Source organism: Balaenoptera ricei, chromosome 21 (genome assembly GCF_028023285.1).
Source record: "Balaenoptera ricei isolate mBalRic1 chromosome 21, mBalRic1.hap2, whole genome shotgun sequence".
Taxonomy (NCBI): domain Eukaryota; kingdom Metazoa; phylum Chordata; class Mammalia; order Artiodactyla; family Balaenopteridae; genus Balaenoptera; species Balaenoptera ricei.
The window spans coordinates 10,943,145-10,959,930 of NC_082659.1; the positions used below are offsets into that span (position 1 = coordinate 10,943,145).

At 56.9% G+C, this 16,786-nt stretch overlaps 1 protein-coding gene and 1 long non-coding RNA gene across 4 annotated transcripts; one reads left to right on the top strand and one right to left on the bottom strand.

The window, feature by feature from the left end:
• Positions 1-1,500: 1,500 nt before the first annotated feature.
• Positions 1,501-14,235, bottom strand: CLN8 (CLN8 transmembrane ER and ERGIC protein). Of its 3 annotated transcripts, none has more exons than XM_059909378.1 (3): positions 14,184-14,235; positions 9,092-9,715; positions 1,501-2,940 (listed from the first exon to the last, which is right to left on the bottom strand). In XM_059909378.1, the coding sequence occupies exons 2-3, from the start codon at positions 9,698-9,700 to the stop codon at positions 2,641-2,643; spliced, it is 909 nt and encodes a 302-aa protein (XP_059765361.1). In that variant the 5' UTR covers positions 9,701-9,715; positions 14,184-14,235; the 3' UTR covers positions 1,501-2,640. The 3 variants fall into 3 exon arrangements, with proteins under 3 accessions (XP_059765361.1, XP_059765360.1, XP_059765362.1); XM_059909377.1 differs by lacking the exon at positions 14,184-14,235 and adding an exon at positions 13,968-14,177; XM_059909379.1 differs by lacking the exon at positions 14,184-14,235 and adding an exon at positions 13,896-13,952.
• A 57-nt stretch (positions 14,236-14,292) lies between these two features.
• LOC132356529 (uncharacterized) lies at positions 14,293-16,479 on the top strand. The gene is made up of 2 exons (XR_009499904.1): positions 14,293-15,205; positions 15,976-16,479. It is a non-coding gene; the product is annotated as an uncharacterized LOC132356529 (long non-coding RNA).
• The last annotated feature ends 307 nt before the right edge of the window (positions 16,480-16,786 follow it).

Sequence of the window (16,786 nt, forward strand, 5' to 3'; positions counted from 1 at the left end):
AGGTAAACTGAAAACATCCACATGCATCCATGAAAGGGTGGGCATCACTCGGGGGTTTGTTTTGGGTGTCACCCTCACTCTCACAACTAGAAATGAGTCTGACCTTCGGGGGCACCGACTCACCTGGCATCCAGTCCCCTCCTCCTGTGGCCGCTGCCCCCAGCGCGGGGCTCCAGCCGGCCACGCGGGGAACTCCGTCCCGAAGGGACAGATCACGGTGAGCCCAGGACCTGAGGAGGGAGGGCCCTGAGGGCGCCTGCTGGAGCCGCCCCCGCAGTGCTCCGATCCGAGGGCAGCTGCCCCGCCCCAGCCCCCGGCCGCACCCCTGGCCTGGGGGAACCAGGATGTGTGCACACTGCCGGTGCAGGAGGGAGAGGAGACAGGTCCCCTGCTCTGCTGCTTTAAACACTCTGAAGTACGTAACAGCCACTCCAGCCCATCATCCCATCACCTGACCAGCCCTGACGCAGACACCGGTGCTGCAGACAAGGCTGGCTGACCCCCCCCCAGGGCGCCCAGCCTCTCACCCAACCCGGAGACCCCAGCTCTGCACCGGGAGAGTCGCCCGCGGCCCCGGCCTTCCAGGTGCCAGAGCCAGGTTGCTGCTCCCACTTCCTAACTTCCTAAGCTGCCCTTCCTGGTGGACCCCGTACCTGCCCGCTGACGACACCGCGGCCTCGCTCACCAGCAGCCGGGCATCTGCCCCGCGGAGCTGCGGTACCCGGACAGACAGACACGGCCACTCCAGTGCTCTGCGTACGCGGATGCAGCTGGGTCTGGTGTCTGGGGTCAGCCGGGGCCTGCCGCTTGCTTTCTCTGCTTGTAGACGCAGTCTACGGGCCTCGGCTTTAAAGTCAGAGCGTGGCCACTGACCGCCTGCGCCACCTCGTAGCCTCAGTCCCCAGCTCTAAATGGGATCGACGGTGCCTACTTCCCAGAACTGTTCGTGCCAGAAACTGAGGAGCCCTCGGTCTCCAGCGCGGCGCCTGGGAAAGCCCAAGGGTCCACAGCAGGGACGGCTGGCGGAGCCGCAGCGATCGGAGAGACGGGGTCTGAGGAGGGCCAGGGGCCGACGCCCCCCTGCACGGCCCCCGACATCTCTCTCTCTATGGCCTTGTCCGTGCACGGGCTGGGCGGAGCCCGCAAAGCACCCACAGCCCGGAAGGCAGCACCTGTTTGGGCAGCGAAGGTGCCTGGATGCTGGATCACAAGCCTCAAAAGGCCCTTTCTGACCAAACGCCCCTGCCTTTGTGGTCCTCACGGGAAGTCGGGTCGGGATGGAGCCAAAAGCACCTTCACTGAGATGAAGGATGTAGAGACTGAACCCGGGGAAAGTCAAGTTCCCAGTGAGGGTCATGTAAAAATTAAATATTTTATACCTTAAACTGAGTTCAAACCTTGAGCACGTGAAGATTTATCATCACAGTTGTATCACCGAGATAGAAAACCTCCACAGCAATGTGAACAGTGTTGAGAGATAAGAACGGACATGCTTTCGCATTCTGTAAACATCGGTTACTTTATTAAAGTTCTGACTGGCTGGAAACACAGCCAGCTCGGCTCCCCCCGCTTGCGGACAGGAGAGTGGGCAGCGGGTGCCCAGGGTCTTCAGCGAGGGAGAGAGGAGTCTCAGCAGGGACACGGTTTGCTGGATGTTTCTAGGATTAAAACGCTTATCAAAATGACACAAGGAGGGATCACATCTCCTGACCTACGTACAGTCAAGTCACAGTACCAGAAATCAGCACACACCCTTCCGAGGGGCCGTGTTACAGACCAAGCACAAGGCACACATGATTTTCAAGACCAATAAATGTGTTTTTCAAAAACAGTTCAAGGGCACTGTCAGTAAATACGAGCTTTTCATTTTAATTGCCCACTCATGGCAAGAATAAAACGTCAGTATGTATTCGTCAATAAAACTGTGGGTCGGCGTGTAGATTCCACCCAGGCCCAACACAGTGAAGGCGGGGCCCGGGCTCGTCACCGGGAGGTGAGGAGGGGGCCCTGCAGCCGGGCACTCCAAGGGGCCAGGGCCACCCACTGCTCGCAGGGAGAGTGACCTCTGCCCGACCACTGCCCCCCAACCAGGGGGTTAGGGTCTGGCGGGGCACCTGTTGGAAACTTAGTTAAAAACAGCTCTAAAATCTAGACAAATCTGATTACTAACACCTCTCTTAATGTGTCAACAGAGAAACACAAGACGGAAACAAAACTCTTCGCCGGACAAGCTTCCCTGGTGAGAAGACCCCTCCGCTGCCCCCAGCCGCAAGCCAGGCCGATGCCCCGCGCTCGCCACGAGATGGCGCTGCCGAGACGCGGCTTACATCTCAGCCCTGGGAATGTCAACAGGGTAAGGGACCGGATTATGTCTCTTGGGGCAGTTCTCTCCAACTAAAAAGAACGGGGCTGTTGAGTAAGACGCACACACGCTTTAGTGCGACCCGTCCACGCGGGCCCTCCTTGGGGCGACGGCGCAGACAGGCCAAGCTCGCGGGAATGAGCACATCGGGCCGGGACGTCACCACGGCGGGACTCTGTCCCCGAGGCGCGCCCAGGTGCAGGTACTCGGCGCCACGTGGAAGTCAGTACTCACGCGGCCTGGGGCCAGCGCCGCGGGGACAGTCCGGGCCGAGGCCGCTACCTCGTCTTCTTGGGCGGCGCCGGCCCGTTGGGGCGGCCGGGCGCGAAGTTCCAGTCCACGGGGTTGAGCAGCTGCTGCGTCTTCTTGCGGGTCCAGTAGGGGTTGAGGAGGACCGTGAGGAGGCCCAGCCCGACCACGAAGAGCGCCCAGTGCGGCGGGAAGAGGCTGCGGGCCAGGCTGTCCCAGTGGCCCAGGCACACCCACCACATGTGGTAGGTGAGGACCATGCGGCAGTGGAAGAGGTGGACCATCAGCCACTGGTTCAGCCTCCAGAGCAGCGAGTCCGCACAGCCGGCCTGCGGGCAGAGCGGGGTCAGGGCGCCGGACTCGGCTCCGCGGCGCCAGGGTGTCCCCGCCCCCTCCCGGCCCCGCCCAGCCGCCCGCAGACCCACGCAGCGCGGCGCCTCCTGCCCGCCCGCGCCCCCGGAAGGAAAGTCCACTCCCTTCCAAGCTCACCTCTGGCGCTTCCTCCCTTGACCGTGCACACATCTAACAACTAAGCAACACTGACCCAGTGAAGCCGGAAGACACGCCGGGCGTGTCCAACCAGGCTCCCCGGGCCCCGGGGCCAACGCTCTCAGAGGAGACAAGCTCAGGATGACATGTGTGTCCTCACTTCTTTGCTTTTCGGCATTTTTACCCCAGTAGCCCTTGGACACAAGCCCAAATGGACTTGCCTTAAAATTATTCTAAATTCACATTAAAATTAGCTGTAGCTAAAACCAAACAGGGAACTTGAAAACGCTATACAGCAGACTGTGGGCACAGAGGTGGGACACTGTGGCGGGGACGTCAGCACCTGGACAGCCCACACACCTCGGACCCACGAGCTTGTGCACACCGGCCTCTCCCCGCTGCGCTCTGCCCAGGCTGGAGCGTCCTCCTGGGCAGCTCCCCGCCCCGACACCGCCTCCCCAGGGTAGGGGCATGTCTGGCCCTTGCAGGAGGAAAGGGGGTTAGCGGGGGAAGGGCCGGGAAGGCGGGGACGCCTCGCCAGGCAGCAGCCCGGTGACGCTGGGAACGGGCACGGCCTCACTGCGGCCGCACCTGCGGAGCCACAGGGGGACACGGCAACTGACCTCTGGAGTGACCACATTTTAAAAGAGAAAGAAAGGGGAATTCCCTGGCGGCCCGGTGGTTAGGACTCTGCGCTCTCACTGCCGAGGGCGCGGGTTCAATCCCTGGTCGGGGGACTAACATCCTGCAAAAAGAACCCAACCTCCTGCCTGGATGATCCGCCTCTGGGCGACCCAGAGGTCTGCAAGGCAGGGAAGCAAGTAAACGAAGGAGATGACGGACCTCACTTCTTCAATTTTTTAATATACATTTCCCCTGCTTCTGGGAATGAGACCATCACTGCAGAGGGACTTAAAAGAAGTCTTGGATGAAACGAGGCACGTTATGTTCTTGGATGGAAAACACTCAGAAGACGTTACATCTTCCCTCCTTGAATGCATCCACAGATTTAGTCCAAATAAGAGAATACATCAGTATTTTTTATCAACTTGTAACAACTTTAACGCCACTCATGCAGTGGAGTAAACACACAAGAGCAAGGAGGGCTGAAGGTGCCTCAGCAAATAACGAGATACAATGATGCTTCAGAAATAAGAGTGCAAAAAACAGATAAACAATGCAAAATGCAGAAATGGATAAGATACATGGCGAGTTGGCACTGGGCGGCATTTCGAACCCCCAGGGAAAGGATGGATAATGTAACTACATCAGGATTCTTGCTCACCTCCTGGGAAAATCCAGTTGGATCTTACTTAAACATAGTTTCCAAATGGACTAAATATCAATGCTTAAAAGGAGAAGAAAACCATAGAGTACTAGGGAAAAAAAACCACAGTTTTACAGAAATAGTTTTATGCTCATTGCATGGGTAGGCATTCTCCACGTTATGCTAGAATCATGACTTAAACAAGTAAAATTCCTTGAACTGTACAATTAGACAAAAAAACAATGTTTCTCAAACGCAAAAACACTTGAGGTTTGAGGTTCTCAATGACAGATTCCTCACGTGGGAAAGATTTAGCCTTTGCTCTGGCCTGAAGGACGTTAAATGTACAAACTGTAGAGTGGGAAGGTGAGCTAAGCGTGTCTCGGGGTGAACATACAAACTGCAGTGAGCTACATGTGCTTGGGGGCCGGGGCACTGCTCACCCTTCCAACCTTGCAGGCACTGGCCAGCAAGCCGTCTTCTTTCCACTTGCCGCTTCCTTCAAAGTTCACAAGATGTACTCCTTTCCATTATCTTCCCCACTTACTAAAAGCAGTCATCCTAAATTCCTAATATTCATTACCAGAAGCATGAACTTCTACTCATACAGTAATTACATTAAGTTTAGAAAACTCCAAGCTTGAGAACTGAGCATTTTTGGTCCTACTCAGACACTGAAATTTTTGGGTTCAACATCACCAAATGCTTTGAGAAAAGCAGGGTCAGTAACAAAGTGAGACTTAACCGTGCAAAGGTTACTTTGTATAGCTGGGGTCCCAGCAGGTAGTGTTCCTGGTGTATACTTACTTACACATAAATTGACTGGTTTTTATACCATGTCATTTGCATCTAGACCAGTGTCTCCGTGGATGAATCATGTTTAGATGTTTGAGTGTGTAATTCACTTATTATTATTTCTAAACAACATTTCAGAATCAAATTGGAGGAGGAAATGGAAGCATGAGCCCGTTTGGGGTGTAAACTACATTAAATTAGTGGTGACACGTGGTCCTGACATCCGTCTGTATCTCATCAAATCAGACCCCGATGGTGAGGATTCCTGGACCCTGATGCCCAACTAAGCAAGAACTTAGCAGCTTTATGAAAAGCTTATAAGGATTTCAACGTTTTACACGGCGTTTACTCACAAGGTTCAGTAGTATCTGAACTAAACCAAGACCATGTCTGTGTAGGCACACGGGCCCTGAGCTGTCTTAGCCGAGGGGACAGCTTTGCCATGGGGTCCCGGGCCGCATGGTGAACACGGCGAGCGGGAAGAAGTGGGTTCTGGGACCACCCTTTTCCATCCTGAACGAACGGCACCCGAACACTTTAGAGAAAACAGAAAAAAAAGCCCAAACAAAGTGCCTCCCTCTGGTGGCCGCCCCACAGCTGGGGTCTGTCTTCTTCCCGAGCAGTGGGCCCACCCCACCTGGGGAGGAGCTTCCGGAGACTCCCGCCCGGGCGCCTGATGCACGAGGGGCACCAGGAGGAGGCCTGGCTGAGCAGCAGTTCACAGACAAACTCTGTCGTGAGGAATCAGGGGCCCATCGACAGGGCCCTGCACCCAGGACAGACTCGCCAAAGCGGGCAGGGACCCGGGCAGCACCCTGGGGTCAGGAAGAGACCCTCGGCTCACAGCTTCACGCAGAAGAGGGAGGAGCTGGCCCACGTGTCCAGCCCCCCAGCTGTTTGGAGGGGCTCCCTGGCCGCTGGCCCACAGTCCAGCTGGCAGAGGGGCGGAGGCGGTGGCCTGGGCTGGTGGACACACAGCCTTGCCCCGCCCAGGATCGGACGTGTAAGCAGACAGAAGCCACAGCTGCCTGCCCTTCCCTGGGGAGGGAGAAAGTCGATGGAGAACCTCCAGGGCCCTGGCTAGGCTGACTGGTGGGATTTCTCCTGGGTGAGGACAGTCGTGAGGCCAGGGAGAGGCGTCTGCTTCGTCTAATGCACAGACACCAACAGAGAGTCACGGAAAATGAAGAATCAGGCAAAGACGCTCCAAACCAAGGAATGAGACAAATCTCCAAACCCTACCGGAGAGCAGTCACACGATGTACCCGACAGAATTAAAGGCATCTGTCATAAGGGTGCTCGCCGAGGTCAAAAGAACACGTGGGAACAAGTGGAATGTCAACGAAGAGATGGAAATGTAAAAAAAAGTACCAAACAGAAATCAAGGAGCTGAAGAATACAATAACTGAACTAAAATATTCACTAGGGGGACCTCCCTGGTGGTGCAGTGATTAAGAATCCGCCTGCTGGGCTTCCCTGGTGGCACAGTGGTTGAGAATCTGCCTGCCGATGCAGGGGACATGGGTTCGAGCCCTGGTCCGGGAGGATCCCACATGCCACGGAGCAACTAAGCCCGTGAGCCACAACTACTGAGCCTGCGCGTCTGGAGCCTGTGCTCCGCAACAAGAGAGGCCGCGACAGTGAGAGGCCCGCGCACCACAATGAAGAGTGGCCCCCGCTCACCGCAACTGGAGAAAGCCTCTGCACAGAAACGAAGACCCAACCCAGCCAAAAATAAATAAATAAATTTATTAAAAAAAAAAAAAAAAGAATCCGCCTGCCAATGCAGGGGACACGGGTTTGGTCCCGGGTCTGGGAAGATCCCACGTGCCGCGGAGCAACTAAGCCCATGTACCACAACTACTAAGCCTGCGCTCTAGAGCCTGCGAGCCACAACTAATGAGCCTGCATATCTAGAGCCCGAGCTCCACAACAAGAGAAGCCACCGCAATAAGAAGCCCGTGCGCCACAACAAAGAGTAGCCCCCACTCGCCACAACTAGAGAAAGTCCGCGTGCAGCAACGAAAACCCAATGCAGCCAAAAATAAAACGAAAAACAAAAAAAACTCACTAGGGAGGTCACCAAAGTAATCTACGATCTACAGGTTCAATGCAACCCCTGCCAAAATCCCAGTGGCATTTTTAACAAAAAAGATTTCTAAAATTCACAGGAAACCACAAAAGACCCCAATAGCCAAATCAATCTTGAGAAAAAGAACAAAGCTGGAGGCACCACGTTTCCTGATTTCAAACGATATTACAAAGCTACAGAAATCAAAACTGCATGAACTGCCATACAGACAAACACACAGACCAGTGGAACAGCATCGAGAGCCCAGAAAACATCCACACAGACATGGCCAACTGATCTTCAACAAGGTGCCTAAAACTCACAGCAGGAAAGGGGTAGTCCCTTAAATCGATGTTGCTGGGAAAACTGGACATTCACGTGCAAAAGAATGAAACTGAACCCTTATCTCACACCTTACACAAAAATCAACTTGAAGGCGGAAAGGTAAGACCCAAAACTCCTAAAAGAAAACATAAGGAAAAAGTTTCATGGCATTGGTTTTGGCAATGATTTCATGAATATGATACCAAGAACACATACAACAGAAACAAAAATAAACAATTGGGACAACATCAAACTAAAAAGCTTCACAGCAAAGGAAACAATCAACAGAGTGAAAAGGCAATCTACCAAGTGGGAGAAAATATTTGCCAACCATATGTGTAATAAGAGATTAATCTTGAACATATATAAAGAACTACAACTCAACAGTAAAAAATAACAAAGAATCTGAGTTAAAAATGGGCTAAGGCCTTGAACAGTTTTCCAAAGACGACATACAAATGGCCAACAGATAGACGAATAAATGCTCACTGTCACCAGTCATCAGGGAAATGCAAATCAAAAGCCAGTGAGATGTCATCAGAGAAACAAAGACAACAAGCATTGGTGAGGATGTGGAGAAACTGGACCTCTGTGCACTGCTGGTGGGAATACAAAACGGTGCAACCGCTGTGGAAAACAGTGGGGGCGGTTTATTTTCTAAAAACAGAACTACCTGATGACCCAGTAAAGGAATCGAAATCAGAATGTGGAGGAGATATTAGCACCTCTACGTTCATTCACAGTAACTAAGACCGAAACACCCAAGGAAGGTGTGCTTCACACACGTAATGGAAAACTGTTCAGCCTGAGAAAAGAAGGAAACCCTTCAATGTGCAATGACATGGCTGGACCTTGAGGACATTCACTCAGCGAAATAAACCAGGTACAGAAGAGAAATATGGCAGGAGTCCACTTATATGAGGCATCTGAAATAGTCCAGTCCCTAGAATCAAAGTGTGGATGGCAGTTGCCAGGGGCTGGAGGAAGGGGAAGCGGCGAGTTACTGACCAACAGGCTGAAGTTTCAATCAGACAAGACGAATAAGCTCCAGAGGCCTGCTGTGCACCTGTGCCTACAGCTGACGATAACGTGCTGGACACTTAAAGATTTGTGAAGAGGGCAGATCTCATGTTGGGTGTAAGATAACATAATGTGAAATAAAAATTTTAAAAGATATGTATGTAGACATATACTGTTTTTTTAAAAATATCTGAAACAAAGAAAAAGCATGTTTTCTAGGGCTTGCAAATACTGCCTACTGAGTAAGACACACGATCCACCGAGTCTTCTTTTGCAATGGGGCAGGAAGCCTAAAAGAGTTGTTTAAAATGATTAAAATGGAATTCAATGAAAACGAGCTTCTTACAGATTGTAATACTCTAATCCAGCCTGGTGATGCTGTGACAGCACAGGCCACAAGGGACCAGCAACACGGGCATCAAGCGGGTGAAGGTGCCACACTAGCCGCTCCCCTCCCGCTGCGGAGCGCAGATGCCGCGGGGGGGGGGGCCCAGGCCGTCTGGGGAGCGCCTACCTTCAGGAGCATCCAGGAGATGCAGGTGAAGGGAGTGCTCATCTCCAGGAGCAGCGTGATCATGGGCAGGTAGTGGCCAGCTTGGAGGTTGACCACGGAGCCGAGAAACCCGAGGAAGGCGAAGAGGTGGTGGACGGCCAGGAACCCGTCGAATGTGCGGAACAGCGCATTGGACACGTGGAGTGCGAGGTTCTCGAAGAGGAAGAAGCCGGTTGCCGTGGCGATGTGGAACCAGCACCAGTTCTGCTGGCCGAGCACTTTGTCGGCCTGGAGCACGGGGTCCAGCAGCAGCGCCCGTAGCCCCGCCGCGGTGCCCTGGATGCCAAAGACTGCGCGTGTGGCCGCCAGGTTCCAGAAGACCTGCTCCCGGGCCCCCAGGGAGCGGTAGGTGGCGTTCAGGGAGGATGACAGCTGGTGGCAGGCCACAAAGACGCCCAGGTAGAAGGCGCACCCGGCGGCCACCAGTGCCCAGCGGACCTGCCCGGAGGTGCAGTCCAGGTCAAAGATGCCGCCCGCCGGCCCGCTGCTCGGGAGGCTCATGCTGCTGACGTCGCAGAGGCTGGGCCGGGGTCCACACGCTGCGCCAGGCCACGGCCCCGGGACCCTCATGCGCCCATCCTCCACCTGGACAAAGAAAAGAGCCCTGACCCTCTGCTGGCTGGAAGGAGCCGGGACGCAAGGCTGCTCCAGCACCACAGAGACACCGTCACAAAACGGATGTTAAGAACTCTTCTCCTCATGCTTATGTGTATTCAGTGACACAAAAACAGAGCAAGAAAACATCCGCTGGCGGGACAGGAGCACGAGAAAGTGACACGAAGGACGGAAGGGGCGGGCGTGGATGGCACAGGAAAGAAACACGGTTCCGACTCTCCAGTGCATGCCCCCCGTGGTGGCAGTGACAGCCCACAGAGTCCCCCAGACAGAGCACACCTAGAGGAGGATGTGCTTCCGGAACCCACGGTGGGAACACTGCCAGCCAGCGCCCCATCCGGAGCTCCTTGGACCCTCACCTGCGCTGGACAGCAAGTTCCGCACTTAGGGGAGTATGTGTGTGTACATCTATGTGTGTGTGTATATATTTCTGTCTACTGTGAAGCTCTGACATCATAAGCCCCGCCTGGCTGGGGAGAGACAACCCCCCGCCAGCCAAGGGCCCAGCCAGGAACCCGCCTGTGACCTATGCCAACAGCCCGGCCAGGGCCGGCCTCCTCCGCCTGCCCCGCCCCCGGGGAGGTGACACGTCTCTGCCCGAAACACCCGGGCCGGGTGCCCAGAGGCTCGGGACAGCCCTGTCACCCAAAGCCCAGCAAAATCACTAAAACCAGCCAATCGTATGTGTACCCCCAACCCCACCTGCCTTTCCCCTGGAAACCCCAGTAAAGGCCATGCCCTCAGTCTTCCCTCTGTCCTGTCCTCTGCCCCCTGACCCCCTGGCCATCCCCCCACGTGCCCGGCGTGGCCCTGCCTCTAGGACCTGAGAGCATAGTGAGCTTTGCTTTCCTCTTGTGGCCACACCTGACTGAGCCTCTCATTGCAGAATCCAGAAGCATCTGGTCCCGCACTGTGAAGCTGATGGGGGCGGGGGCGGGGCGAACACTGGGAGGGGAGAGGGGGTCTCAGCGCTGGGCAGAAGGGAAGCCGCACCATCAAGAACTTAACCCCTGGGCTTCCCTGGTGGCGCAGTGGTTGAGAATCTGCCTGTTAATGCAGGGGACACAGGTTCGAGCCCTGGTCTGGGAAGATCCCACATGCCACGGAGCAACTAGGCCCGTGAGCCACAACTACTGAGCCTGCGCGTCTGGAGCCTGTGCTCCGCAACAAGAGAGGCCGCGATAATGAGAGGCCCGCGCACTGCGATGAAGAGTGGCCCCCACTTGCCGCAACTGGAGAAAGCCCTCGCACAGAAACGAAGACCCAACACAGCCATAAATAAATAAATAAATAAATTAAATTAAATTAAAAAAAAAAAAAGAATTTAAGAACTTAACCCCACGCAAAGGGTCAGCTGCACAAACCGGAAACTCTGCTGAAACACAGACTCGTCCTGAAACTTCACCTGGTCCTCTCCACAAGCCTGTCGTGCGGTCTGGGCAACAGTTCCCATTTTGCCACGACTGCATCTCTGTGCTCCTGGCCCAGCACCTAACTTCTGTGGAACCTCTGCCTTGAAACGGGAGGGTCCCCATGACTCTGAAGAGCTCTGACTAAAACAATGACTCAAGCTTGCCCAGGGCGAGTGGCTGGTATAGGTGCCCCTTCACGAAGGATGGGCGGACTCCAGGGCACGGAGACCAAAGAACAGAACAGTGGGTTCTGATCTTGGTTCCACTATTTAGGAGCTAGGAAAACAGGACCCCAGTGTCTGACTATAGGAACGAAAAATACACATAAATACAGCAGAGTGGGTGTCAGGTGCTAATATGAAGCACCTACTCTGTGCCAGGCACGTTCAGTTAGGCGGTTTAATCTGCTAAATAAGGAGTCGTACGTTTCCAGCGGACAGAAGAGAGCCCAGGTTTAGTTACTTGCCTCAAATCAAGAAGCTACCCAGTGGGGCCTCGGATTGGACCGTGACCAGGACCCAGAGCTCTGGGCCCGGGTGCATTAGATCACCTGGTCCTTTCCACACCGAGGAGGATGTCCAGGCCCCCTCCCAAGGTCCTGACTTCGCTGCCCTGGGGCGGGGCCAGGCTTCGGTGTTTCGTACGTGCCCAGGCGCCCTAAGCAGGTGCACAACCACTGAACTGGCATGAACTCCAGTCCCCCCAGCTGTAAGATCCTGTGACTCCAAGGAGGGAGGGTTTAGTGGCTTCTTTTTCCTAAAGCAGGCAGCGTCCTGAAGGCCTGAGAGGCTCTTCTGTGCCTCAATCCAACAAACCCTGATTATCCTGGAGAGAAAGCCTGAAACAGCCCCTTTTCCTCCTCCTCCCAGCAAGAGGCACAAGGAGACGTGGGGTCCTGAGGGCCGGGGCAGGGCCTGAGAGGGGACGGAGAGTGGACAAGCGAGGCTACAGCACAAAGAGCCGCCCGCCAGCCTCAGGCTCCGGGCACGCGGGAGAAGCCTGCTTCTGAGGCGTGGGCCCAGGGTGGAGGCCAGGGCGCAGGGCCAAGGCCCAAGGAGGAGGCCGGCTCCAAGGCCCCAGAGACGCAGGAAAAACCACCGTCCTCTCAAGTTCACCACGGAGAAACCTCAGCCCGGCTTCTGGGTCCTCACGCCTTCTAGTAGCCTTTCTACAGAAAGAAATGCAGGCGGGCTAAGGTCAGACACTGAAATACTCAGCTGAGACCGAGCAGTGGCGGGGGAACCCTCAGGGCCATCAGAGAAACAGAAACAACTCCCTATAAAAACCCAATGCTCGCCCCCCTTCAAACCCTATCAACTCTCCCCCATCTGGATCGCTGCTCAAACCCGCCTCGGACACACCCTCCTACACAGCCGCTTCCACAGAGCTTCCGGGCCGGCTGGTCTGGTCCAACCTGTCGCCCTGGGTCTTGGGGACCCACAGGCGAGGTAGGTGACCCACTTGAGCCATGAGGGGACGAGGCCAGGCCTTGGGTGGGGCGTCCGCAGCAACCCAGGCGCCCCCCCCCCGGAGCCCTGCGGTGGCCCGGCTGCCCCGTGGCTAGGGGGCACCCCAGGGCGCGGCCAGGCCCTGCTCCGGAAGGCGGCACAGACCAGAGGCAGGCAGAGCTCCAGGGCTCGGCAGCCACCCACCCCGACCACACCCCTCACCCGTCCCGGCACGGGGGGGCACTGGGTCACCCCGTTCACCTCGAGCCCAGCCCGAGGGCTTCTTCCTGGCACCTGAGGCCGCCGTCCCCGTCCCCGCACAGCCGCAGGGCCAGGACCCCCGCTCCTCCAGTGCAGGGTCCTCGGAGCCCCGCCCCGCAGCCCCTGCGTCTCAGCGGTGCTGGAGCCGCGGCCGTGGGGGAACGGGCTCCTGGGGGCTGGAAAGCCCGTCCCGACTGCACAGGCCTCCATTTTCTCCGGGAAAAAATCCACCTACAAACCTCATCTTGCTCTTCGCTTTACAAGATTTGGTAGTTTCAGCCGCTCTACTGAACTGAAGCGGGCAATTCAGGAAATTAACAAGAGGGTGGGTTCCAGTGCTGCAGCGGCCAGGCAGCCCCGACCCGGGGACGGGAGTCGGGCCACCAGGACCTCTGCAGCTCTGACACAGACGCCGAGCATCTGTGAGCTCTTTCCGTTCACTGGGGGCTAACCTGATCCAAAACTTGGAAATGCGGTCGGAAAGAGGGAAACGGCACGCTTTTTGATGTCGCGCTGGGTCACCGCTCACAAGCCCCTGAGGGTCACCAGACTTTCCAGGGGAGACAGCAGTTCGGTTCAGCAGGGAATGGCCCAGACTTCAGTCTGTGAGGTCAACCCAGCAACACTGATAAGGTGATCAGGGGCCCTAACGCCCCTCCCCCCAGAGGATAATCCCACTGGCTCCCGCCCCGACCAGCATTCCTGGTGGCAGCCTCCGGCGGGCTCTTTCCCGCGCCGGGTCCTTCCTCAGCGATTTAACCTCACCTGTGCTCCCTGTCTGCTCAGGAATTACATTTCTAACATTTTGAGAATTATACTCCGACAGTCTGTAAACATATTTTTCCAAAGTTAAAATACACGCTCAAAAAACAAAATCCAGAAAATATAAACAAGTCTCACAGCGAGCACGCCGTGGACGGTCTCGGCCCGTCTGCCAGGGTCCTCTCTCGGGCTCGCTGCCCGCGGGCCGGCCGCCTGCACCCCTCCCACCGCGGCCCGAACCGAGGCCTGAGCCCACGCCCGGCTCACCTGCGGGCGGAGCTGCCGGACCTCTGCCCGCCCCGCCTGCAGACGGAGCGACCGGACCCCCGCCCAACCCACCTGCAGATGGGGCGACCTGAGCCTCTGCCAGGCACACCTGAGGACGGAGAGCCGGACCCCGCCCCACCGCCCACAGTCCAGGCAGGGCCGCCAAGCACCGCGGGCCGCACGCGGGGAAAGCGAGGCTCCTCCGCGCCAGGACTGGGGGCTCTCAGCTCCCGAAGGAGACGCCGACTGGACCCGGAGACCCCGCCCCCGCTCCCGCCCGGCGCCTACCTGCGCACGGCTGTGTCACGACCCGGGCACAGTCGCCGCGCATGCGCACCCGGGGGGCGGGGCCTAGCGGCGGCCGGTCGCTACCAAGGCGCGGAACGGGGGGGGGGCCGCGGGCCGTACCACCAGCGCGGACGCGTCGTGGAAGGCTACCAAGGCCGCTGGTGGGGCGGCCGGAGGCGCCCCGCCTCTCCCGCCTCTACAGTGAGCCGGCCCCGAACACACCCCTCACGCCCCAGGTCGATTCCTCCCGAACAGTGATGAGCAAGGAAGGGGTCGCCCTAGTCGACTGCACACGCGCTGGGGTCCTGGGGCCGCCTGAGGGGCGCTGCCCGGCAACTCCTCTGTGCCCACCGCCCCGGCCCGCGGACAGGACCAGGCAGAGCCCCCATGTGACCCCGAAGCCCAGCCCCCCGGAAGGCCCGCTCGGCCGCGCAGCCCTGACTCAGCCCTGCGGCCCCGCCGGGTCCACGCTCAGAGGCCGGCCCGAGGCCACGGCGCCCGGGAGGCAGGGTCAAGTGCAGTTTCTCTTCCCTACTCCGTGCGGCCGTGGGCAGGGGACCCGGCTCCCCTCCACCCAGTTCCGCCCAGGCCGGCCCCGCGCTCGGAACCGCATCTAGGCCCCGGGGCTGTCACGGCGCCGGCTGGGCATGCGGCCCGAGGGTCGCTGGTTGTGACGGGGCAGCAGCTGGCATTGCTCAGCAGGCGGCGCCTGTGGTCGGCGGAGTGCGTCCCGCAGGGTGTGGGATGGGCGTGTGAACCGCCATCCGGCGTCCTCCCCGCCCGTGGCCTCCCGCCCTCGAGGCCCGCAGAAGATGCAACCGAGGGGCCCAGAACCTGGCGCAGCCTCTCCGGCTTGAAATCGGACCGCCCTGGGCTCCAGCCCCGCCAGCTGGGAGAGGTTGAGAGAACCTGCTTAACCTGGAGCCCGGCCTCGGGTGTGAAGGTGGACGCCCGCCTGGCCGGGGGCGCCCCGAAGCTCACGTGTCCCCACGGTCTCACCCCGCAGCCTTTCTTACTTTAGGGTACTTATCACCACTGGGCCTTCTGTACTTTAATGGGTTTCTCTAGTTATTTGTTGATTTTCTGTGTTCTCTGACTAAAATGCCAGCCGCATGAGAGGGGAACGTGGTCTTGTCAGTCTTTTATCCCCAGCCCTGGAACGGGCCGGCACGTCACTGGTGCCCAGTGCACGTCTGCGGAAAGAACAAGTGAAATCGCACCGCGGGTCGTCTTTGTCCCGCTCCCCTCCCTGCACCTACCCCCCCAGCCTCCTGTATGAGAGGCACGCAGTCGTTTTACAGAGTTGAGTCAAAAGCATGACAGCCCTGAGACTAGCGCTTGTTTTGTGCTGTCCCCTTCCCTGGGAGGTGGTGCGGAGAACCACTGCTTCAGCTACCTCTTAGGACTTCTCTGAGGACGAAATAGGTGTTTAAATTATCAACGCCCCTTGAAAATTCAGTGCATTGGGGAGGTTTACATTCGGGCTCAAATTCGGCTGCTTTTCTGATTCTCGTCTAGGTTGAGGCTAAACCCCGAGTCCTAAGTGTCCTGTGAAAATAGACGTAAATGCTCGCGGTGCCACCACCTCCACGGTGCCTGCCTTCATTCTGTGTTTCTCTGTAGTGCCCAGGCCCGCCTTTCAAAGGAGTAACTGGGGCTCAGGAGGGTCAGGTGATGACCTGCTTAGTCAAGCAGGCGGTAAATTCCTCAGCTTGTTCAAGGATTGTGTCTTTCTGCTCTGCTATCTTTAAAGCATCCTGATAAAAACCGTCATTTTTTTCAAAATTTACAGGTATAACTGGTGATACATAACCCAGCAGAACTGAGAAGACTTTGAATGAAATGCACCCTGATTCCTGCTCACAACCTGTCATCCCCAATGAGGCACCCATGTTTCCAGCCTGGCCACTGGCCTCCCGAGGTCCATCTCCTCCCGGCTCCATCCCTCTCCCTGCCCGACAGCAAGGTCACTGTGTGTGTGACATCAAGCTAAGCCCTTTCTGTAAATGGTCCAGTCCCACCTCAGCTGCACGGCACGCTCTTGGACGCTCTTACCCGTGTGTCTTAGATGAGGAAACTGAGGTTTACGTCGGTGAGGCTGTGACTCGTCCTGCTTCCTACAGCAGCTCAGGATGAGGCTGAGTTTTGGGGTTTTACGCCGTGAGGACTTGGAGAAGAGGACTAAAAACTCACCTTTTAGAGGAGGTGGCCAGGACGGCATCTCTTTTTTTTGATCGTATAAGTAATACATGCTCATTGTTTGTTTAATCAAGAAAAAACAGGCTTTTAAAAGACATTAGCAGAGGGGTGGTGCGATTTCTCCTCTGTGCCCATTTCTTTCTAAGAAATAAGCTGGTGAGGGAGGGAGGGGTCTCCCCAGTTTTAAACCCGGGAGTTACTCAGAAGAGAGCATGGCTGGCTCTGGAGCGCAGATGTTCCCCACACCCTGCTTCCAAACAGCAGTTTAAAGCCCTGGAACCCAGGCTCGCCATCTGCGGACGATGGGTCATAAACAAGCACAGGCCTCTGGATTTCTGAATACCAGTGAGCGGGGTCTCTCTCCCTGACCCAGCGCTAGCTGGGCTTCTCTCCGTCCTCAAGGC